Below are 20,614 nucleotides of genomic sequence, written 5' to 3' on the forward strand. Positions count from 1 at the left end.
AAGTATTGTTAAAATATCTATATTACCAAAAGCAATCTACACATTAAAAGCAATCCCTATCAAAATACCAACAGTATTTTTCAGAGACCGGAATAAGCAATTCTAAAATTTGTAAGGAACAGCAAAAGACTCCAAAAAGCTAAAGCAACCTTGAAAATGAAAAGCAAAGCTGGAGACATCACAATTCCGGACTTCAAGCTATACTACAAAGCTGTAGCAATCAAAGCAGTATGGTACTGGCACAAAAACAGACACATAAATCAATGAAACAAAGTAGAAAACCCAGAAAGAAACCTGCAATTATATGGTCAATTATTCTTTGACAAAGGAGGCATGAATATACAATGAGAAGAAAAAAAAAAACAGTCTTTCACACAAATGGTGGCAGTAAAACTGGACAGCTATATGCAAAAGAATGAAACTGGACCAATTTCTTACACCATACACAATAATAGACTCAAAATGGATTAAAGACCTAAATGTAAGACCTGAAACCATAAAAGTTCTAGAAGACAGCCCAGGCAATAGTTTCTCTGATACTAGCCATAGCAACATTTGTCTAGATAGGTCTGACAAGGTAAGGGAATTAAAAAAAAAAAAAAAAACTATTGTGACTACATCAAAACAAAAAGCTTCTGCACAGTGAAAGAAACAATAAAAAAAATTAAAAGGCAACCTATTGAATGGCAGAAGATGTTTGAAAATGACATATCTGATAAAGAACTGACAGAACTCAACATCCAAAAAACAAACAATCCAATTAAAAAATGGGCAGAAGACATGATCAGGCATTTCTCCAAAGAAGACATACAGATGCCAACAGACACTTGAAAAGATGGTCAACATCACTCATCATCAGGGAAATGAAAATCAAAACTACAAGGAGATATCACCTCACAACTTTCAGAATGGTTAAAACAAACAAACAAACAAGAAAACACAAGAAACAACAGGCGTTGGTGAGGATATGGAGAAAAAGGAATCTTCGTGCACTGTTGGTGGGAATGCAAACTGGTGGAGCCACTGTGGAAAATAGTATGGAGGTTCCTCAAAAAGTTAAAAATAGAACTATCCCACTATCCAGTAATTGTATTACTGGGTTATTTACCCTCAAAATACAAAAACACTAATTCAAAGGGATACATGCACCCTGATTTTTATTGCAACATTATTCACAATAGCTAAATTATGGAAGCAGCCCAATTGTCCACTGATAGATCAATATATAAAGATGATGTGGTGTATATATACAATGGAATATTATTCAGCCATAAAAGGGAATGAAATCTTGCCATTTGCAACAATATGGCTGGAGCTAGAGAGTATCATGCAAAGCAAAAGAAGTCAGTCAGAGAAAGACAAATAACATATGATTTCACTCATGTGGAATTTAAGAAACAAAACAAGCGAGCAAAGGGGGAAAAAAAAAGATAGGGAAAGAAACAAATCAAGAAATAGACTCTTAACTACAGAGAACAAACTAAGGGTTACCAGAGGAGATGTGGGATGGGGGATGGTTGAAATAGGTGATGGGGATTAAAGAGTACATTTATCAGGATGAGCACTAAGTAATGTATAGAATTGTTAAATCACTATATTGTAACCTGAAAATAATATAACACTATGTTAACAACACTGGAATTAAAATTTTATAAAAACCTACAAATAAAATAAAAACAGAACAGTACTTTAGGACTCTACACATACGTATATTACATATGTAAAAGATATAAATCTTAATTTATATATAAACTTGGTGATAAGTATAGGTGATTTAGATTATTTCTCTGCATCTGAATTTTTTATACAGGAATATAAATAACATTTTAATCAATATTTTTGTTCTAAACTCTCTAAGTAGCATTAGCGAAAAATTCTTACTTGTAGGTTTCTATGCTTATTTCATCACTATGAATGTCTTTCTCCATGTTTTGTCTAATTTGTTTAGCATTCAATTTGGCATTTTCAACATTTTCTATAGCTTCTTCAAGTTCTTCATGAACTTGTTTGTATAACTCCATTACCTAGAAATGAAAAATATTTTTGTTAATACATGCACTTAATAATTAAAAGAATCAGGTAAGAGAAAAATCAGAGAAAGGACTTAAATTTAGAGTAATTTTGATCTAAAAAAAAGTCCCTTATATTGATTTTCTTCCCATATTATTCTATTTAACACAGTAAAGTTTTAGGTTTCCATTAGCTTAAAAAGCAACAATAATGGGGAAGTATAAAAGTTATTGAAGAAAATAAGTTCAATATTCCAGGTGGCATGAGCAAAATAAAATAATTATTTTTTCACCTACAAAAGAATTGCTACTTTTCATTGTTTTTATTGTTGAACTAATACTTTATTGTAGAAAAACCAGAAAATACAGATGAAAAAATAAATGATATCAACTGTAATCCTCTAAGGAATAACCATTATTATCTTAATGAAAGGGTCCAAAATATTCCATTTTTATTGGTTTTATTTTATTTTTTACTTTTTAGTTATCAAATATCATAAACATTCTCCCTTCCCTCTCCATTTCTCCCTTCTCTGTCAACCTATGGAGAAGAGGTGTTTGTAGTGTGGATGTCCTGGCGGAAAGTCAGAGGGAGGGGAGTAGAAGGCAGTAGGGAGTGAACAGTCCTCTCTCCAGTGGGTGAATTGGTGGACTGAAATTGAGCAATTGCCTCCTGAAAAAAGCAATAATGTTCATTATTTTTCAAATAGCACAGGTAGGAGTAACCTCTACAAGATTATCCGTTAGGCACAGGAGTGTAGGGGTATACATTTTGGTAGAGAGCAAGGAGCACACCAGAACGATGAGCTAAGCAAACAAGTCAGGCAACATAACAGAATTCCTAACATCAAATATCCCATGTCCAATTTGTCAGCACCTTTAGAAGAGGTAACCTGTAGGCAATGCTGGGATGGTGTCTCCATGTTGGGAACTAGGCTACATTATATGAGACAAATTCATCTCCGAGGTAAGCTCTTGATGTGGATAATACTCTTGTGGCTCTGTGGTGTTTGAGGCTGAGCTGCTTGCAGAATTTGGAGGCAACACAGAGCCCTGGAGCTTGATTTGTAAGTATCTACAATTGGCAAGATAAGCACTAGTGCTCAACACACTGACTAGAGGCCTTGAGTCCTTTAAGCAATTAGTTATTTCAGTAGATCTCTACCCAGGACCTCAAAACTGAGTCAAGACAGCAGAATAAAATAAAGTTATATGATAAAGGACTATAAATAAAACACTACATTACACTTCCCCTGGCCCTCAGCAAGCACTAATCTGTTTTGTTTTATGGATTTATCTATTCTGGGTGTTTCATACAAATGAAATCATACAGGATGTGACCTTTTTTATGGTTTCTCTATTTAGCATAATCCCTCAAAGCTGATATATGTTGTGACATATAACAACACTTCTTTTTTTTTTCTTGCTTCCTATGGTATAGATATATCATATTTTATTTAGTCATTAATCAGGTGATGGATATCGGGTTGTTTCCACCTTGGGCTAATACAAACACTGCTGCTATGAACATTTATGTACAACTTTTGCTTTTGTTTTTTTGATTATCAGTTTTCAATTCTTTGGAGTATATACCTCAGAGTATAATTGCTAGAGCATATGGTATTCTGTGTTAAGCTTTTTGAGGAAATGCCAGTCTTTTCCACAGCATCTGCAACCATTTTACATTTTCACCAGCAAAGTACTACAGTTCCAATTTCTCCACATAGACACTAAAACTTGTGACTTTCTGTTTTATATTTATTTCCATCCTAATGGCCATGAGTGGTATCTCACTGTGGTTTTGGTTTGCATTCCCCTAATGACTAACGATGTTGAGCATCTATCTTTTCAAATGTTTGCTGCCCATCTGTATGTCTTGGGAGATACAGCTATTCAAGTCCTTTGCCCATTTTTAATTTGGTTGTTCATCTTGGGTTGTTGAATTTGAAAGTTATTTATATATTCTAGGTACTATACCCTTCTGAAATGTATAATTTGCAATATTTTTTCTCATTCTATAGGTTTGGTTGTTTTGGGGATTTTTTGTTTGTTTGGGTTTTTTGTTTTTTGTTTTTTGTTTTTTTTTGCTTTTCTGATAGTATCCTTCTTTTTTACTTTTTTTCATTGACATACAGTTGACACACAACATTAAATTAGTTCAGGAGTACAACATAGTGATTCAACAAATCCACACATTATGCTACACTCACCACAAGTGTAACTACTACCATCTGTCACCATTACAACACTATTACAGTATTGACATACTTCCTATGCTGTACCTTTTTTTTCTTAAAGACTTATTTATTTATCTGAGAGGGAGAGAGGGAAAGAATGGGATGGACAGAGGGAAAGGAAGAGATAATCTCAAGCAGACTCTGCACTGAGATGGAGCTTGACACGGGCTTGATCTCACAACCCTGATATCACCACCTGAGCCAAAACCAAGAGTTGGACATTTAACCAACTGGGCCATCCAGGTGCCCCTACTACGCTGTACCTTTTATCCCAATGACTTATTTATTCCATAACTAGAAGCCTGTACCTCTCATTCCTCTTCATTCATTTGCCTATCCTTTCACTTCCCCGCCTCTGGCAACCATCAGTTTGTTCTCTGTATTTATAGGTCTATTCCTAGTTTTTGTTCTGCAGATTCCACACATAAGTGGAATCATATAGTATTTCTCTTTCTCTGATTGATTTATTTCACTTAGCATTATGTCCTCTAGAGGTCCATGTTGGCACAAATGGGAAGATTTTGTCATATTTTATGGCTAAGTAATATTCTATTGTATATATGTATGCCACATCTTCTTTATCTATTCACCTATCAATGACACTGAGGTTGTTTCCATATCTTGGCTGGTGTAAATAATGCTGCAATAAAAAAGGGGTACATATATATTTTTGAATTAGTGTTTTGTTTTATTTGGGTAAATTCCCAGAAGTGGAATTACTGGATCATATGGTATTTCTATTTTTTAATTTTTTGAGGAGCCTCCATACTATTTTCCACAGTGGCAGCACCAATTTACAATCCCACAACAGTGCATGAGGGTTCCTTTTTTTCCATATCCTTGCCAACACTTGCTACTTTTTGTCTTTTTGATTCTAGCTATTCTAAAAGGTTCAAGGTGATATGTCATTGTGGTTTTGATTTACACTTCCCTGATAATTAGAGATGTTAAGCATCTTTTCATGTATCTGTTGGCCATCTGTATGTCTTCTTTGGAAAAATGTCTTTTCAGGTCCTCTGACCATCTCTTAATTGTATTACTTATTTTTTTGGTGTTACGTAAGTTCTTAACATATTTTGGATATTAACCTTTTATCAGATATTGATAGTGTCCTTTGATGCACAAAACTTTTTAATTTTTTATTGAGGTACAATTAATATACAATAGTTTCAGGTATAAAACATAATGATTCAATATTTCTATATATTGTGAAATGATCACCGCAGCTAGTCTAGTTAACATCCATTGCCATCCATAGCTAGAATTTTTTTCTTATGATGAGAACTCTTAAGACGTACTCTCTTAGCAACTTTCAAATATGCAATACAATAATATTAACTATAGTCACCATGCTGTACATTAAATCCCCATGACTTACGTATTTTATAACTAGAAGTTTGAACTTTTTGACTCCCTTTCCATTCACTTTCTAACCCCCTGTGTCGGGCAACCACCAATCTGTTCTCTGTATCCATAAAATTGTTTTTTTGTTTGGTTTTTCTTTTGATTCCATGTATAAGTGAGATCATATGGTATTTGTCTTTCTCTGTCTGGTTTATTTCATTTAATGTAATGCCCTCAAGGTCCACCCCTGTTGCTGCAAATAGAAAGATTTCATTCTTTTTTTGGCTGAGTAATATTCCATTGTACATATATATCACATCTTCTTTATCCATTCATCCATTGATGGATACCTAGGTTGTTTCAATATCTTGGATATAGTAAATAATACAGCAATGAACATGGGGGTGCACACATCTTTTCAATTTGTGTTTTTTCTTCTAATAAATACCCAGAAGTGGAATTGCTGAGTCAAGTGACAGCTCCATTTTAAATTTTCTGAGAAACCTCCATACTGTTTTCCACAGTGGTTGCACCAATTTACATTCCCAGCAACAGTATGCAAGGGTTCCTTTTTCTCCACATCTTTGCCAACACTTGTTACTTCTTGTCTCTTTGATAACAGCCATTCTGACAAGTATGAGATGGATTGCTCGCTGTGGTTTTGATTTGCATTTCCCTGATGATTAGTGATGTTGAGAATCTTTACATGTACTTGTCGGTTATCTGTATGTCTTCTTTGGAAAAATGTCTATTCTGATCTTCTGCCCATTTTCAAAAATATTGTCTTATTTTGGTGTTGAGTTGCGTGAAGCTCTTTATTTCAGATATTAACCCCTTATTAGATATATGATTTGCAAATATTTTCTCCCATCCAGTAGATTGTTTTTTCATTTTGTTGATGGTTCCTCATGTCATGCAGAAGCTTTTTAGATTGATGTATCCCCACTTGTTTATTTTTGCTTTTATTAGCTTTGCTTTTGGTGTCAAATCCAAAACAGCAAGTAAAACGAATGAACAGTAGCTTGACCTCTAAAACAACGTCAGATCAAAAAACAACTTGCACAAACTTACGTTTGATACTATTTGAAGAATAAAAAAGGAACTATGCATTGTGCTTAAATATATATATATATATGCACACACACACACACACATATATGTGTGTGTGTGTGTGTATGTGTACAAAAATATACAAATTTCACCTAGAAACTGATTTTCCTGATAAGGTTATTTTTGGAGAGTAAGGGAGGAAAATGGAACTGTTGAGAATACAGGACACATTTAACAACTCTATTTACTTTAAAATAATAAAAAACGAATATAAATTAAATTTGCTCATTTAGTGGCAGGTATAAATAATATATTTTTCTATAATACAATCCCACAATAGGAGAGTTAAATGTTAATTAATCATTGAAAAAATTTTACAATTTATTATCATCAACAATGAAACTGACTGATATATTCTACTTGTATTCTCTCCCAGTTTGATTTACAACTTCAAAAATTATCATGTTGTTTAAATCTCCAAAATTGTATTAGTAGGTTGACTATTATTAATACTCCTAAGCATAAAAGGGAAGATTACACAGTTTAAATGAATATCAATTGACTGTATTATGTGTAGTTTAATAGCTCCTTCGGGAAATAAATAGCAGGTCAATTTTCAGTGAAAATGAAACATTTAAAGATGTTAATTCTTATAGCTGAAATATTTTTTATAACTAAGTAACAATCTATAATAAATGTATATCCATTCATTCATTCATTTACCTCAAATTTTTTTATATGAAATTCTTTCAGAGCTTCAAGTTCCTGGTTCTGTTTTGAGTTAATTAGAGGCCCATGTTTATTCATGTAGTCTATGTCTGCTTGAAGCTTTGCATTAGCTTCTTCTAATTTTGCCTTTTGTTCCTCAAAATGTTTTAGTTGATAAGCTTTATCTTCAAGATGCCATCGTAATTCTATAATGTCTCTCAAATAGGCCTCATGTTCTAGACATACAATAACAAAAGAAAATTTGATTTTAAAACAAGAACTCCTGAAAGAAACCTTTATTTGATAAGAGACATATGAAATTCTTTAGATTCAGAAATTACTTACCCGTGAAGCTTACTAAATTTAATATGTTATCTTAGTGCTGCATTATAAAATATATTGCTTTTGTCATTTATCATTAAAGGGATTTAAATATATGTTTTATAAACTAATAATTGTTTTAGTATAAATCCTGCCTACTACAACCAACGTATATACTGGGTTATATATAACCACTTCATGAATTACAAAATGAGAAAAACTGCAAGAGTAGAGGTCTTCTAAAATCACCTAGAAGTAAAACAATGAGATAGTTATAAATGTCAGAAAGGAAAAGGAAAAAATAAGTACTATTTTCTGTTGATATAATTATATATCAAAACACAAAAAGATCAACTGAAATTATTACAAATAGGATAGCTTATACTAAAAAATGCTTATTGTTGTAAGCCACTGAGTTCCGACGTGATTTGTCACAAAGCATTATTGTAGTAAATAACTTTAATTCACATGACTAAACAATGCAAACAAAATTAGAAGATTTAACATTGTGTTATTGCTGAGATCTTCTTCCACAATAGAAGTACTCTTGTGAGCATTTGTATGGGACATGATTATCTTTATACTCCACCCTCTCTGAAAGGATAATCCCCAGAACACTCTCCTAGAACACTTCCTTTCACCAGTCTTAACATTCATGTTCTTTCCAACTCCAATCATGCCATCCTTTTTGCTACTTCCCATTTGTATCCCAGGACATTTCTCCTTTAAGGTAATCTGTCTTCACCCTTCCCATATTGCGATTGTAAAACAGCAGCTCCCCAACTTATGTCAACATACCATTTAAATCCATACATAAACTGGTAAGTAATTTTTTTCCCTTCCATTAGGTAATCAGTCATTGGGAAGTACCCATGCAGCCACGAATGTAGGTTAAGGGAAAGACAGGGAATCTAAAGAAGCAGGTACAATGAGAGTACCAGGGACATCTGAGTCATTAGTTTATTTGTGCCTTCAGATGCTGTTTGGGTATAATAAATATACATACTCTCTTATTTTGTAAGGAAACACAGCTATGCATATCTAATTTTATAATTTGTAAGTTCATATAACACCCAATTTCTGATGAAAAACTTATTTCTGATTATCTTTTTTGATAGGAAAATGAAAAGACATTTGCTAGATTATTGGTCGCATATTGGGTGCCAATGGTTGTCATTCTGTATGGGGGAGGGGATGCAGTGACAAAGTAGAAAGGAAAGTAGTCAAGGGTATAAAACCCCACCCTCACTCTTCTCCATTATCTCCCATGGTCTCTTGCCACTAATTCCCAGTGGTTGAACCATCATGAAGACAGATTACAAAAGATATCTTTGATGCAGTCCATTATCAATCAGCCTCATGGATCACAAAACAGAAGATACAGGTGTGAGTGGGCTGGTTAGGGGGATGGATGGATCTGGAGGAGTGGCCACAAACTATCTAGAAAAAATTGAATTTCTTTAATATTTTCATTAATTATAAATATGTTTTTATAAAAATTATTAAAATTCTATAAATATCATATTTAATATTAAGGCTGTTAAGGAGATTAAGTTTTTCCTGTCACATAAGCTAGAGACTCTGAGAATCTAAAATCTATAAGAATATATAATTCTGTAATCTGTAAAAAATTTATAAAATTTAAAAAATTTATAAAATTATATCCTAACTATATCAATATAAAGGCAATATATTCCTGAAAGTACATTACTTTTCAGGAATATTTTACAAACAGAAGGCACCTAAAAACTGTATAGTAATATGAATTTAAATTTCATTGCACGTGTTAGCTACTTAAATAAAATAAAGCAGATGAACATAAATTTCAGTTTTTTAAGTAGATCTTTAATAGATTTTTTAAAGATCTTTAAGTAGATCTTTATTTTTTAATATTTTTTAAAGATTTTATTTATTTGAGAGAGAGAGAACGAGCAGTTGGGAGAGGCAGAAGGAGAGAGAAAAAGAGAGAGAAGCAGACTCCCTATTGAGCAGGAAGCCCTATGTGGGGCTTGATCCCAGAACCTGAAGATCATGACCTAACCCAAAGGCATAGGCTTAACCGACTGAGCCACCCAGGCTCCGCTAAGTAGATCTTTAAATAAAAGATAGCCCAAGCAATAAATTACCACCAATGACAAGAATGCATTCCATCACTGAAAATGCATTTATAAGGTATGTAGGATGTGCATGTATCTATCTCAATTCAATTTTATTTTGGCAATTTTAAGTAGAACTTTATATAAACCACAAACTACACTATATGCTCTTATAAAGACCATATGAGATTATACAGAAATTTATCAGCAAAGTATTAAATAAAACCAGCTACCACTGGCTTTTCTACTACTACTGACAAGGAAAGGCTTTCCAAACATTTTAAAAAATTGCAGGGGCATCTGGGTGGCACAGCTGGTTAAGCACCTGACTCTTGGTTTCAGCTCAAGTTGTGGTCTCAGCGTTGTAAACTCAACTATGCCTCGGGCTCCATGCTCAGCGTGCAGTCTGATTCTCTCTCCCTCTACCCCTCTCTTGCGCTCTCTCTCCCTCAAATAAACAAATAAATCTTTTATTTTTTAAATTGCAGATGACTCTTTGTGGATGTGAATGTGAATCTGCTCAAGAATTTACTGGGCTCCAGAATTTCCCAGGATGCCTATTCTGACTCTATTGTCAGATTCTTTGGTTGCCTCTAAAACACCAATACGTGTATAAGTATGTATTTATAAATTACATACCAATGCTACTGTATTAGTAGAGTATGCACATCATAAATTCTATTCAAAAACCTTTTGAATCAGAACAAACCCACCCCAAGCCTGAATTATTTATATTTACAAACAGCTATAGAAACCAAATGTTTTGTAAAATGCATACTTTAAAGTGTGGGTAGAAAAAGGCCTATTCTTACCTGAGTTTAGAGCACTTTTTGCATAATTTTTAGAATTAACTCTTTAGTAAAGGTCAACAAAGAACACAAACAAAGGCTGAATTAAATTCATTCAGTCTAGGCTCTGGGCAATTTCCTGCTTCTTCAGCTCTGCTCCAGAAGGTAGTGAACAAACGGTGAGCTCAATCTGTGAGCTCAGAATTACTTTAAAAGGAGTAAACATTTAACCTACATTTAGTTTATTTTATTAAAATAACATAATCGAGGAACCACTGAGTAATTGTATTTTGTCAGGTACAATAAAAGCAAAATTAAAACCCAAATAATCAAGAAAGGAAGTAAAAAGAACAAAGCTTAAAAATATAAATAAAAGTTCTATTTTTTTTCTTACAACTCCCTAAAATGTGCACACCCTACCTGGAAACTATAGTTTTGGAAGACATACAACAAAGGTGTATAAAAATGTTCAGTTTGACAAATAATTTAATCTGTCAGCGTAATTTAATAGCCTCCCTTTTCCTCTCAAGTGTATTAGTTTAAGTGACAGGTTTATGAGCACCCTAAGATAACCCACTTTTAAAGTACGTGAATCCTGAATTAAAATTTTTAACTGAATTAAAATTATTTTACAAACAAAGTCCAGCCTCAGTAGAATCACGTAGTAGGCATGCTTAATAGACAGTGACTGGAGAATAAAAAATCCAATGCCTTTAGACTATTTAACACTTTAGCATAGGTCCCTTATTCTCTAGTCTAAAAAAAACAGTGTTTCCTTTTGAAACATCTGTTACCTACGTGACTCTTGGAAACATCTCCAGTTTTATTGCCTGCTAGAAGTTCTCAATAAAATCTACTACTGAATTCTCAAAAGCAGATGCATGTTGCTAAAATACCACTTTAAAACTCTTTTATTTTCCTAAAATTAAAGATTTGGCTAATAACACCAGCTGGAAAGAACTTAAATTTCTAAATTTCAAGTACTCAAATAATGTAGTCATCATAGGAAATATGTGCTAAAAGTTTAAATGTCCCATGGGTACCACAAATACTATGGAATTACCAACAAACACCAAACTACAGAAGGTCCAGATTTGCTCAGTGCAGTCCGAGCTATATAAATGATATCAGCATTAGCATTAATAGTACCTATCAAAAGTGCACTAGCTTGGATACAAAACAACATGGTCAGAGTTGACTTTTTTCAGTGCTTCAACTGATTATTCATGCCTTTCAAAGTAAATAGCAATATGAAAAAATTCTTATTATTACCTTTCTGCACAGCTAATGGGATTTCTTGAAGTCTCCAGATTGACCAAGAATCAATTTTCATATGGATCTTTTTCTTTCTTGATTTTTGTTGTTTTAAAGCTTCTTCAGCTTCTGCACGGTCCGTTTCTAGACTTTTAATCAGATGAATGGCCTCTGACAACAACGCTTCCATTTCCTGCTTTAATTCTGGACACTTTTCATCTTAAAATAGATATACATATTCACATTTGTTAATGAATCAGCCATCAACTAGGTGGTGTGAACACAGGTACTAGTTGTATCATTATTTACTTTTTAATATTTATCTGTTTAATAAGAGAATTTTAGAAAAATGAATTAGCCTTTTAAAGATAGTTTTATTATAATACAATCATAACATTAATTATAACTAGGAAGGCAGATTTTTAAGTGAACATTTTGTAAAATAATTAGAATAGAGAAATCTCAAGCAATATCTTCATGTATATTTTATCTAAAAATGTTTTCTTCATAAGCTATATTACAGAGCTTTATTTTTAAATTATGCTTGTGTTTCCTCTCTCATTCTATGACAAAAGCGAATCATAATGACAACATCAGATAAATACTGAAAATCCTCAGATGGTTCCTAGAAACAAGATACTTTATATTCCTTATCAGATAATAACATCCCTAGTTAGCCCTGCCAGGAATTCAGTGTTTCCAAATTTCATTTATTTAGTTATAACACAAATTAACTCTTGTGATGAGAGACACTTGTGATTCTTGGTTCACAGCTCTGAAAAGATACAGTTTAACATTAACAAAAATGATTAACATGGGTATTCACTCATCTATTTATACTAGAAACACACAGAGAGCCTGTTATGTTCTGGGCAATACACTCTCTCCCCAGAGATAGATCAGTAAGGAAGATGGATATAGGTTCCACTCTGGTGAGATTTATACTTGTAAACAGTGACTTTTGCCAAAATGTGACATGACAAGAAGATATAAACAAACACAAAGTGTCAAGAAAGGCAAAGCCTCAAAGAGCTGAGGCTAGAGGAAAAACAATAAAACTGGTTTAAAAAAAAAGACAACTAATAGACCTCTGTTTTGTTTTGATTTGGAAATAAAGCAATAATTCTCTGCTAGAAGATAATATTACATATTGGTTATAAGTACAAGCTCAGTAGTCACAGTTTCTACGTCTTACCTAGTAAGCCTATCAAAGAAATTCAGCATGCTACCTGAAAAGATTTCTCGAGAAACAAGTTTCTCTATTGTAATACATAAAAATTATCTTTTATGGACTGGCCCTCTATTTGGTCTCTATTTATTTAGTCTATTGTCTTCTTTTTTCATATTCTACCACATCCTGGACACTTTATATCCTTAATTGTCTGTTTTTTTCATGACAACATACACAGTGAACACTGTGTTCTCCAGCCAACTTATGATCTTTTCAGTTTCTATAAAAAGATCTGTCTGAAACGTATAATTAAATTAATGCCACTTAAATCACTTCTGATGTGATATAAATAAATATGTTTTAGCAAAGATGTCTATCATGTTTGTTCGAGATATCTTTTGTACTGTTTCTATGATAGCATTCTAAAGTAAATGCTGTGTTTATAACTTGAGATGCCTCCAATTCATTGTATTTAATCTCTCAACTTTTTTCTAGAATACCATTTCAATTAGTTTTACTGTTTCATACTGAGTAGGTGAGTAACCACCTGCAATTTTTTTTTAGCACAAACACTTAATTACAATAAATCTTCCTCAACCTGATACTGTCTTGTACTTTGGGATCAAATGTATGTGTTTACAATAAACATAACTGCAATTAATTTAACTATTATCATGTCCATTAACATATTAATCTCCTCCTAGCATCTGTCATGTGAAAAATTAAGAAGTAATGAATGAGATTTTTTCTTCAGTGTGGATGTAGTGAAAGGAAACAGTAAAAACAGAAACTCACTATAAGAGACAGCTTTGAAAACAAAATATTAGTACTTTTACAAAGTCCTGAATTCTTAGTTACTTCTCATGAAAGGAAGATGTTTAACAAATTTTGGGGGTGAGGGAAGGAAGAGTGTTTAATATAAAATTAAGAATACATTCAAATATGTTGAAGTAATTTTAACACAAATTTTATTCCAATATATAAATTACTATATTTTATTAACTGTGACGAGATATTAATCTTAATTTATACATATATAAATATTATATTATATATAAGATATAAATATAGTAGAGCCTCCATGTCCAGTGCGGTAGCTGTGAATCCCACGTGACTGTTTACATTTAATGTGTTAAAATTAAACTGAAAAATTAAATTCTCAGTCTTCCCAACTACATTTCAAGCAGCTACTATATATTGCTAGTGGCTACTCTACTGGATGGTGGAAATACAGAACACTTTGATTATCCCAGAAAGTACTACTGGACAGCACTGAATTACAGTTAGCTTCTTGAGAGGTGGAGAGGGATCATTATATACACAGGACCTAGACCAGTATATGGTATAATAAATATTTGTTGAATTTTGTTGTTTAATCAAGTGATATAGAAGGCTCTTTCCTCCATTAGATACTCACAAGAATTATAAAACTCTTAAAAATGATTATTGTAAAAATCAAAAATATGTTAAATGAAAAGTCAATGAGCTTTTAAATAGAATTTCACTTATTTAAGTATGAGGCACAAGTTTACCTCTCTCTTCAGGTTTAACCTCTTTCACTGGTGTAGCAATACTCCAATCTTCCTTCTGGTCTTGTGTGGAAGAAGTTCTGGTCCTATATAAAGGGAAAGAAGCAATCAGTTAATAAAGAACTGCTATACTTAAAGTTTAAAGTTAGTAAAACAAATTTTAGGTGATTCTCTCATATTAAATTTTTGTGGTGAAACTTACTATACATGCTAATGCTACCATATAAGAGAGTAATACAGCAAAATTCTAATATGTAATAGGCTTTATATTTCATGGTAAATTAACAGAAATTTAAAATTTGTTACAAATGACCTAAATATAGTTGAGGAGATATTAAAGAAGCCTTTTTTTTTTAAATTAAGAAAATGAATAGTGTTGCTATCAGAAAAGGGGGGGTTATTGAGAATAATTTGAGAGCTATTTCTCTAACTTCAGTTTAGCAGTTTCTGGGGTGCCATATAAAATACAACGACCAAAAATGCTTTTTCAGATTTGAAATTAATAAGGTTTTAGCAAAACGTCCAAATTAAAATGTTATTTCTTTTCTAAAGAATTTTTCTAGGGGTGCCTTTAGTTTTAATTTCATTTTTAAATATTTTTGTTAAATAATCCAATGTATTTTTTCTTGCTTGTTGGAAATTTTTTTAAAAAATGTTGAATCAGTATGTTGCACACTTGAAACTAATGTAACATTGTGTCAACTATACTCAAAGAATTAATTAAAAATAAAAGAAACATTCACACCACAAAAAATAAATAAGTAAGTAAATAAATAAATAATAAAAGCATGAGGGCTGCTGGAGGGAGTGTTGGGGGGGCCAGGGATAATTGGGTGATGGGCATTAAAGAGTGAGCATTACACTTCATGTAATGTGCACTGGGTGTAATATGCAACTGACAAATCACTAAATTCTACTTCTGAAACTAATAAAGAAAATAACAGGGGCGCCTGGGTGGCGCAGTCGTTAAGTGTCTGCCTTCGGCTCAGGGCGTGATCCCAGCGTTCTGGGATCGAGCCCCACATCAGGCTCCTCTGCTTTGAGCCTGCTTCTTCCTCTCCCACTCCCCCTGCTGTGTTCCCTCTCTCGCTGGCTGTCTCTATCTCTGTCAAAACATAAATAAAATCTTTAAAAAAAAAAGAAAATAATAAAAATAAAAATAGAAAAATAATTGTCCCAGCAAATAATACTCTCCCTATTGGTTTGTAATACCAATTACATGATACACTAAATTGTTGTACATAATTGAATCTATTTTTGTGTATTTTTTTCTAAAATATAATTTTTGGACCAGCAAAATTGTTTTCTTTCTTTTTTTTTTAATTTGAGAGACAGAAGGAGCAGGAATGGGGAGGAGGGGTAAAGGAAGAGGGAGAAGGACTCCCTGCTGAGCAGGGAGCCCAATGTGGGACTTAATCCCAGCACCCTGGGATCATGACCTGAGCTGAAGGCAGTTGCTTAACTGACTGAGCAACCTGAGCACCCAATTCTTATTTTTTTTAATTGAAGCAAAAGTCCCATAACATAAAATTAACTATTAGGAAGTGTAAACTTCGATGGCATTTACTACATTCAATGTTGTGTAATATCATCACCATCTAGTGCCAAAACATGTTTATCACCCTAGAAGAACTGCCTTTTTTTTTTTTTAATATGGAATGCTTAATGAATTTGTGTGTCATCCTTGCACAGGGGCCGTGCTTATCTTCTCTGTATTGTTCCAATTTTAGTATATCATTCCAATTTAGTATATATAAGCCTCTTATTTATTAAGCAATCTCTCCCCTTCCCCTCTTTCTACCAGCCCCTGGAAAGAACCAATGTGCTTCCCATCTCTATGATTTATCTGTGATGGTTATTTCATATAAATGGAATCATACAACATGTAACTTTTTATGTTTGGCTTCTTTAACTTAACATGGTCATTTTACAGCATGTATCAAAATTTTATTACTTTTTATGGTTGAATAATATTCCATTGTATAGCTATACCACCCTTTATTTATACATTAGAAAAAATTTTTTATTTAAATTCAATTAGCCAACATACAGCACATCATTAGTTTTAGATGTAGTGTTCAAGAGTTCATCAGTTGCATGTAACACCCAGTGCTCATCAAATCATGTGCCCTCCTTAATGCCCATCACCCAATTATCCTATCCCCCCACTCACCTCCCCTCCAGCAACCCTCAGTTTGTTTCCTATAGTTAGGAGTTTCTCATGGTTTTTCTCCCTGAGACTTCCCAATCAGTTTTCCCTCCCTTTCCCTACAATTCTCTGCATCATTTCTTATAGTCCAGATATGAGTGAAACCATACGATAATTCTTTCTCTGACTTATTTTGCTCAGCATAATACCTTCCAGTTCCATCCATGTTAATGTAAATGGTAAGTATTCATGCTTTCTGATGGCCGAGTAATATTCCATTGTATATATATCTATATCTATATCTATATAGATATAGATAGATATAGATATATATACACACACTCCACATCTTCTTTATCCATTCATCTGTCGATGGACGTCTCGGCTCCTTCCACAGTTTGGCTACTGTGGACATTGCTGCTATGAATATTGGGGTGGAGGTATCTCTTTGGATCAATACATTTGTATCTTTGGGGTAAATACCTAGTAATGTAATTGCTCGGGTAGCTCTATTTTTAACTTCTTCAGGAACTCCATACTGTTTTCCAGAGTGGCTGTACTAGCTTGCATTCCCACCAACCGTGTAAGAGGGTTCCCCTTTCTCCACAACCTCACCAAAATTTGTTTCCTGTCTTGTTAATTTTAGCCATTCTGCCTGGTGTGAGGTGGTATCTCATTGTGGTTTTGATTTGTATTTCCCTGATGCCATGGGATGTGGAGCTTTTTTTCATGTGTCTGTTGGCCATTTGTATGTTTTCTTTGGAGAAAGTCTGTTCATGTCTTCTGCCCATTTCTTGACTGGATTATTTGGTTTTTGGGTGTTGAGTTTAATAAGTTTTTTTTATAGATCTTGGATACTAGCCCTTTATCTGATATGTAATTTGCAATTATCTTCTCCCATTCTGTAGGTTGCCTTTTAGTTCTGTTGACTGTTTACTTTGCTGTACAGAAGACTTTGATCTTGATGAAATCCTAATAGTTCATTTTTGCTTTTGTTTCCCTTGCCTTTGGAGACATGTCTACTGAGAAGTTGCTGTGGTCAAGGTTGGAGAGGTTGCTGCCTTTGTTCTCCTCTAGGATTTTGATGGATTCCTGTCTCACATTTAGGTATTTCATCCATTTTGTGTTTATCTTTGTGTATGGTGTAAGATAATGGTCCAGTTTCATTCTTCTACATGTGGCTGCCCAATTTTCCCAACACCATTTATTGAAGAGACTTGTTTTTCCATCGGATATTCTTTCCTGCTTTGTCAAAGATTAGTTGACCATAAAGTTGAGGGTCCGTTTCTGGGTTCTCTATTCTGTTCCACTAACCTATGTGTCTGTTTTTGTGCAGTACCATACTGTCTTGATGATTGCAGTTTTGTAATATGGCATGAAGTCAGACATTGTGATGCCCCCGGGTTTGGTTTTCAGATGTTCACATGTATTTCCCCCTTTCATTTATTACTGTGGATATATTACTTTTTTTTTTTGTATTTTGAACTACCCTTACACACCTGGCAGAAATGTCACCTAGTAATGCCATATAATTCTATTAATATGGTGCTTGGTTGAGGTTGCTGGTAATTCATTGAAGATTTTTCCATCTATAGTCATAAAGCCATTGGTCTACATTTCTTTTTCTTATGATGTTTTTATCTGGCTTTAGTATCAGGATAATGCTGGCCTCATAGAATGGCTGAAAGGTGCTCCTTTCTCTTCTATTTTTTGAAAGAGTTAGAGAAGAGCTGGTTTTAATTCTTCTTTCAATGTTCAATAGAATTCCCCAGTCAAGCCATTTGGTCCTGGGCTTGACTTCGTTGGGAGATATTTGATTACTGATTTAATCTCTTTACTTTTTACAAATCTGTTTGGATTTTCTACCTCTTCCTCACTTAGTTTTGACAGTTTATGTGTTCCTAGGAATTTTTCTATTTCATCTTGGTTATTTAAATTTGTTATTCATAGTATTATCACTTGTTCATAGTATTATAATCCTTATTTCTGTGATTTTTTTTTGATGCTTTTCATAATTCAAGTCTTTTTTCTTTGCTAGTCTAGCCAAAGGTTTGTGAATTTTGTTGATTTTTTTCAAAGAAACAACTTTTGTTCTCATTGATACTATTTATTGTATTTTTCTTTATCCTTGAATTCATTTATCTCTGCACTAGTCTTTATTTTTTCCTTTCTTTTCCTAACTTTAGCACATTAATTATTTTCTAGTTCTGTAATTTCAGGTTACTGGATTTGGGCTCTTCTTTTTTAATGTTAGCATTTATGGCTACAAATTGCCCTGCGAGCATTACTTTTGCTGTATGCCATAAATTCCGGTATACTGTATTTTTATTTTCATTCATTTCAAAGTGTTTTCTAATTTCTTCCATTATAGCCTTGATTCACTGAGTTTTTTTGAGGATGTTGTTTAAAATCTACATTTACATGGACTTCTAGGTTTCTTTCTGTTACTGATTTCTAGTTTCATTCCATTAGGTCAGAAAGGATACTTGGTATGATTTCAGTCTTTTTTATTCTATTGAGATTTGTTATAAAGCTTAACATATGATCTATCCTGAATAATGTTCAATGTCAACAAGAAAAAATGTTTTCTACTGCTGTTGGGTGGTGTGTACCATATAAGTCTGTTAGGTGTAGATTGTTCTAGTGCTGTTCAAATCTGTTTCATTACTGATCTTTTTTTTTTTTAAGTTCTTTTTTTCTTTTTAAGTTCTTTTTACCATTCTTGAAAGTGAGGATAGTGTGTATTCTCAAACTTACTACAGAACTGTATATTTCTTACTTTGTTAGTTTATACTTCATGTATTTTGAGGCTGTATATTGGATATGTATATAATTTTGATATCTTCTTGATGGAATGGGCCTTTTATCAAGATGTTAAGTATGTTTCAATCAAAAGTCTATTTTGTGTTATATTAGTTTAGCTACCCCAGCTCTCTTTCAGGTTACTATTTTCATGGAATATATTTTCATCCTTTTACTTTCAGCATACTGCATCTCTGGATCTCAAGAACATCTCTTATAGACAGCATAAAATTGAATCATATATTGTTATCCATTCTATCACTCTATATCTTTTAACAGTAAAATTTAATCAATTTAATCCACTTAATCCATTTTCATGAAAAGCAATTGCTATTAAGAAGGGACTTACTTCTGCCATTTTGCTATTTGTTTTCTATAATACTTACGTATTTTTCATTCCTTAATTTCTCCATAATTGCCTTCTTTTGTGATTAATCAATTTTTTTTCTAATGCATTACTTTTCTTATTGGATTTATGTTGGTTTTTTTGTTTTATAGAATTTTTTTTAGTGGTTCACTAGAGATTACAATTTAACATCTTCACTTCATAAAAATTAAGTTTGAATTAAAATCAATGTAGTTTCAGTATTTTAAAAAAACAAAACAAAACAAAACCCTCTGTTCCTTTACACCTCTGCTCCCCCGCTTTATGTTGTCATTTTTACAAATTACACATTTATGTATTGTTTTATCCATTTAAAATTATATAGAAAAATAAGAGAAGCAAAACAAAAATGCAATCATACTGATTTTTATATGTACCTTTGTAGCTACCTTATTGTTTTTTTTAATTTTCTTTATATGGCTTCAAGTTACTGTCTAATGTCCTTTCATTTCTGCTTAAAAGACTACCATCAGGATTTCTGATAAACAGTCTGCTAGAAATGGAGCCCCTCAATTTTGGCTTATCTGGAAATATCTTAATTTCTCCTTTATTTTTGAAGGACACTTCTATAAGAATCAGAATTCTTGTTTGACAGGCTTTTTTTTTTTTCTTCCAGCATTTTAAATGTGTCATACCACTGGCCTCTGGCCTCCATAATTCCTCTTTTTTTTTTTTTTAAAGATTTTATTTATTTACTTGAGAGAGAAAGAGAGAGCACAGAGGGAGAGGGAGAGGGAGAAGCAGACTCCCCACTGAGCAGAGAACTCAATG

At 32.9% G+C, this 20,614-nt stretch overlaps 1 protein-coding gene and 1 non-coding gene across 2 annotated transcripts in view; both read right to left on the minus strand.

Moving 5' to 3' along the window:
* The window catches only part of CCDC178 (coiled-coil domain containing 178), a 343,537-nt gene that overhangs the window by 311,651 nt on the left and 11,272 nt on the right, over nucleotides 1–20,614 (minus strand). Inside the window, 4 exon segments of the mRNA XM_034642198.1 lie at nucleotides 1,882–2,024; nucleotides 7,364–7,584; nucleotides 11,826–12,026; nucleotides 14,511–14,593. Coding sequence (XP_034498089.1) covers nucleotides 1,882–2,024; nucleotides 7,364–7,584; nucleotides 11,826–12,026; nucleotides 14,511–14,593 — 648 coding nt within the window.
* On the minus strand, nucleotides 16,155–16,259 carry LOC117796238. The gene has a single exon (XR_004620604.1). It is a non-coding gene; the product is annotated as a U6 spliceosomal RNA (small nuclear RNA).

Source organism: Ailuropoda melanoleuca, chromosome 14 (assembly GCF_002007445.2).
Source record: "Ailuropoda melanoleuca isolate Jingjing chromosome 14, ASM200744v2, whole genome shotgun sequence".
Lineage (NCBI taxonomy): Eukaryota > Metazoa > Chordata > Mammalia > Carnivora > Ursidae > Ailuropoda > Ailuropoda melanoleuca.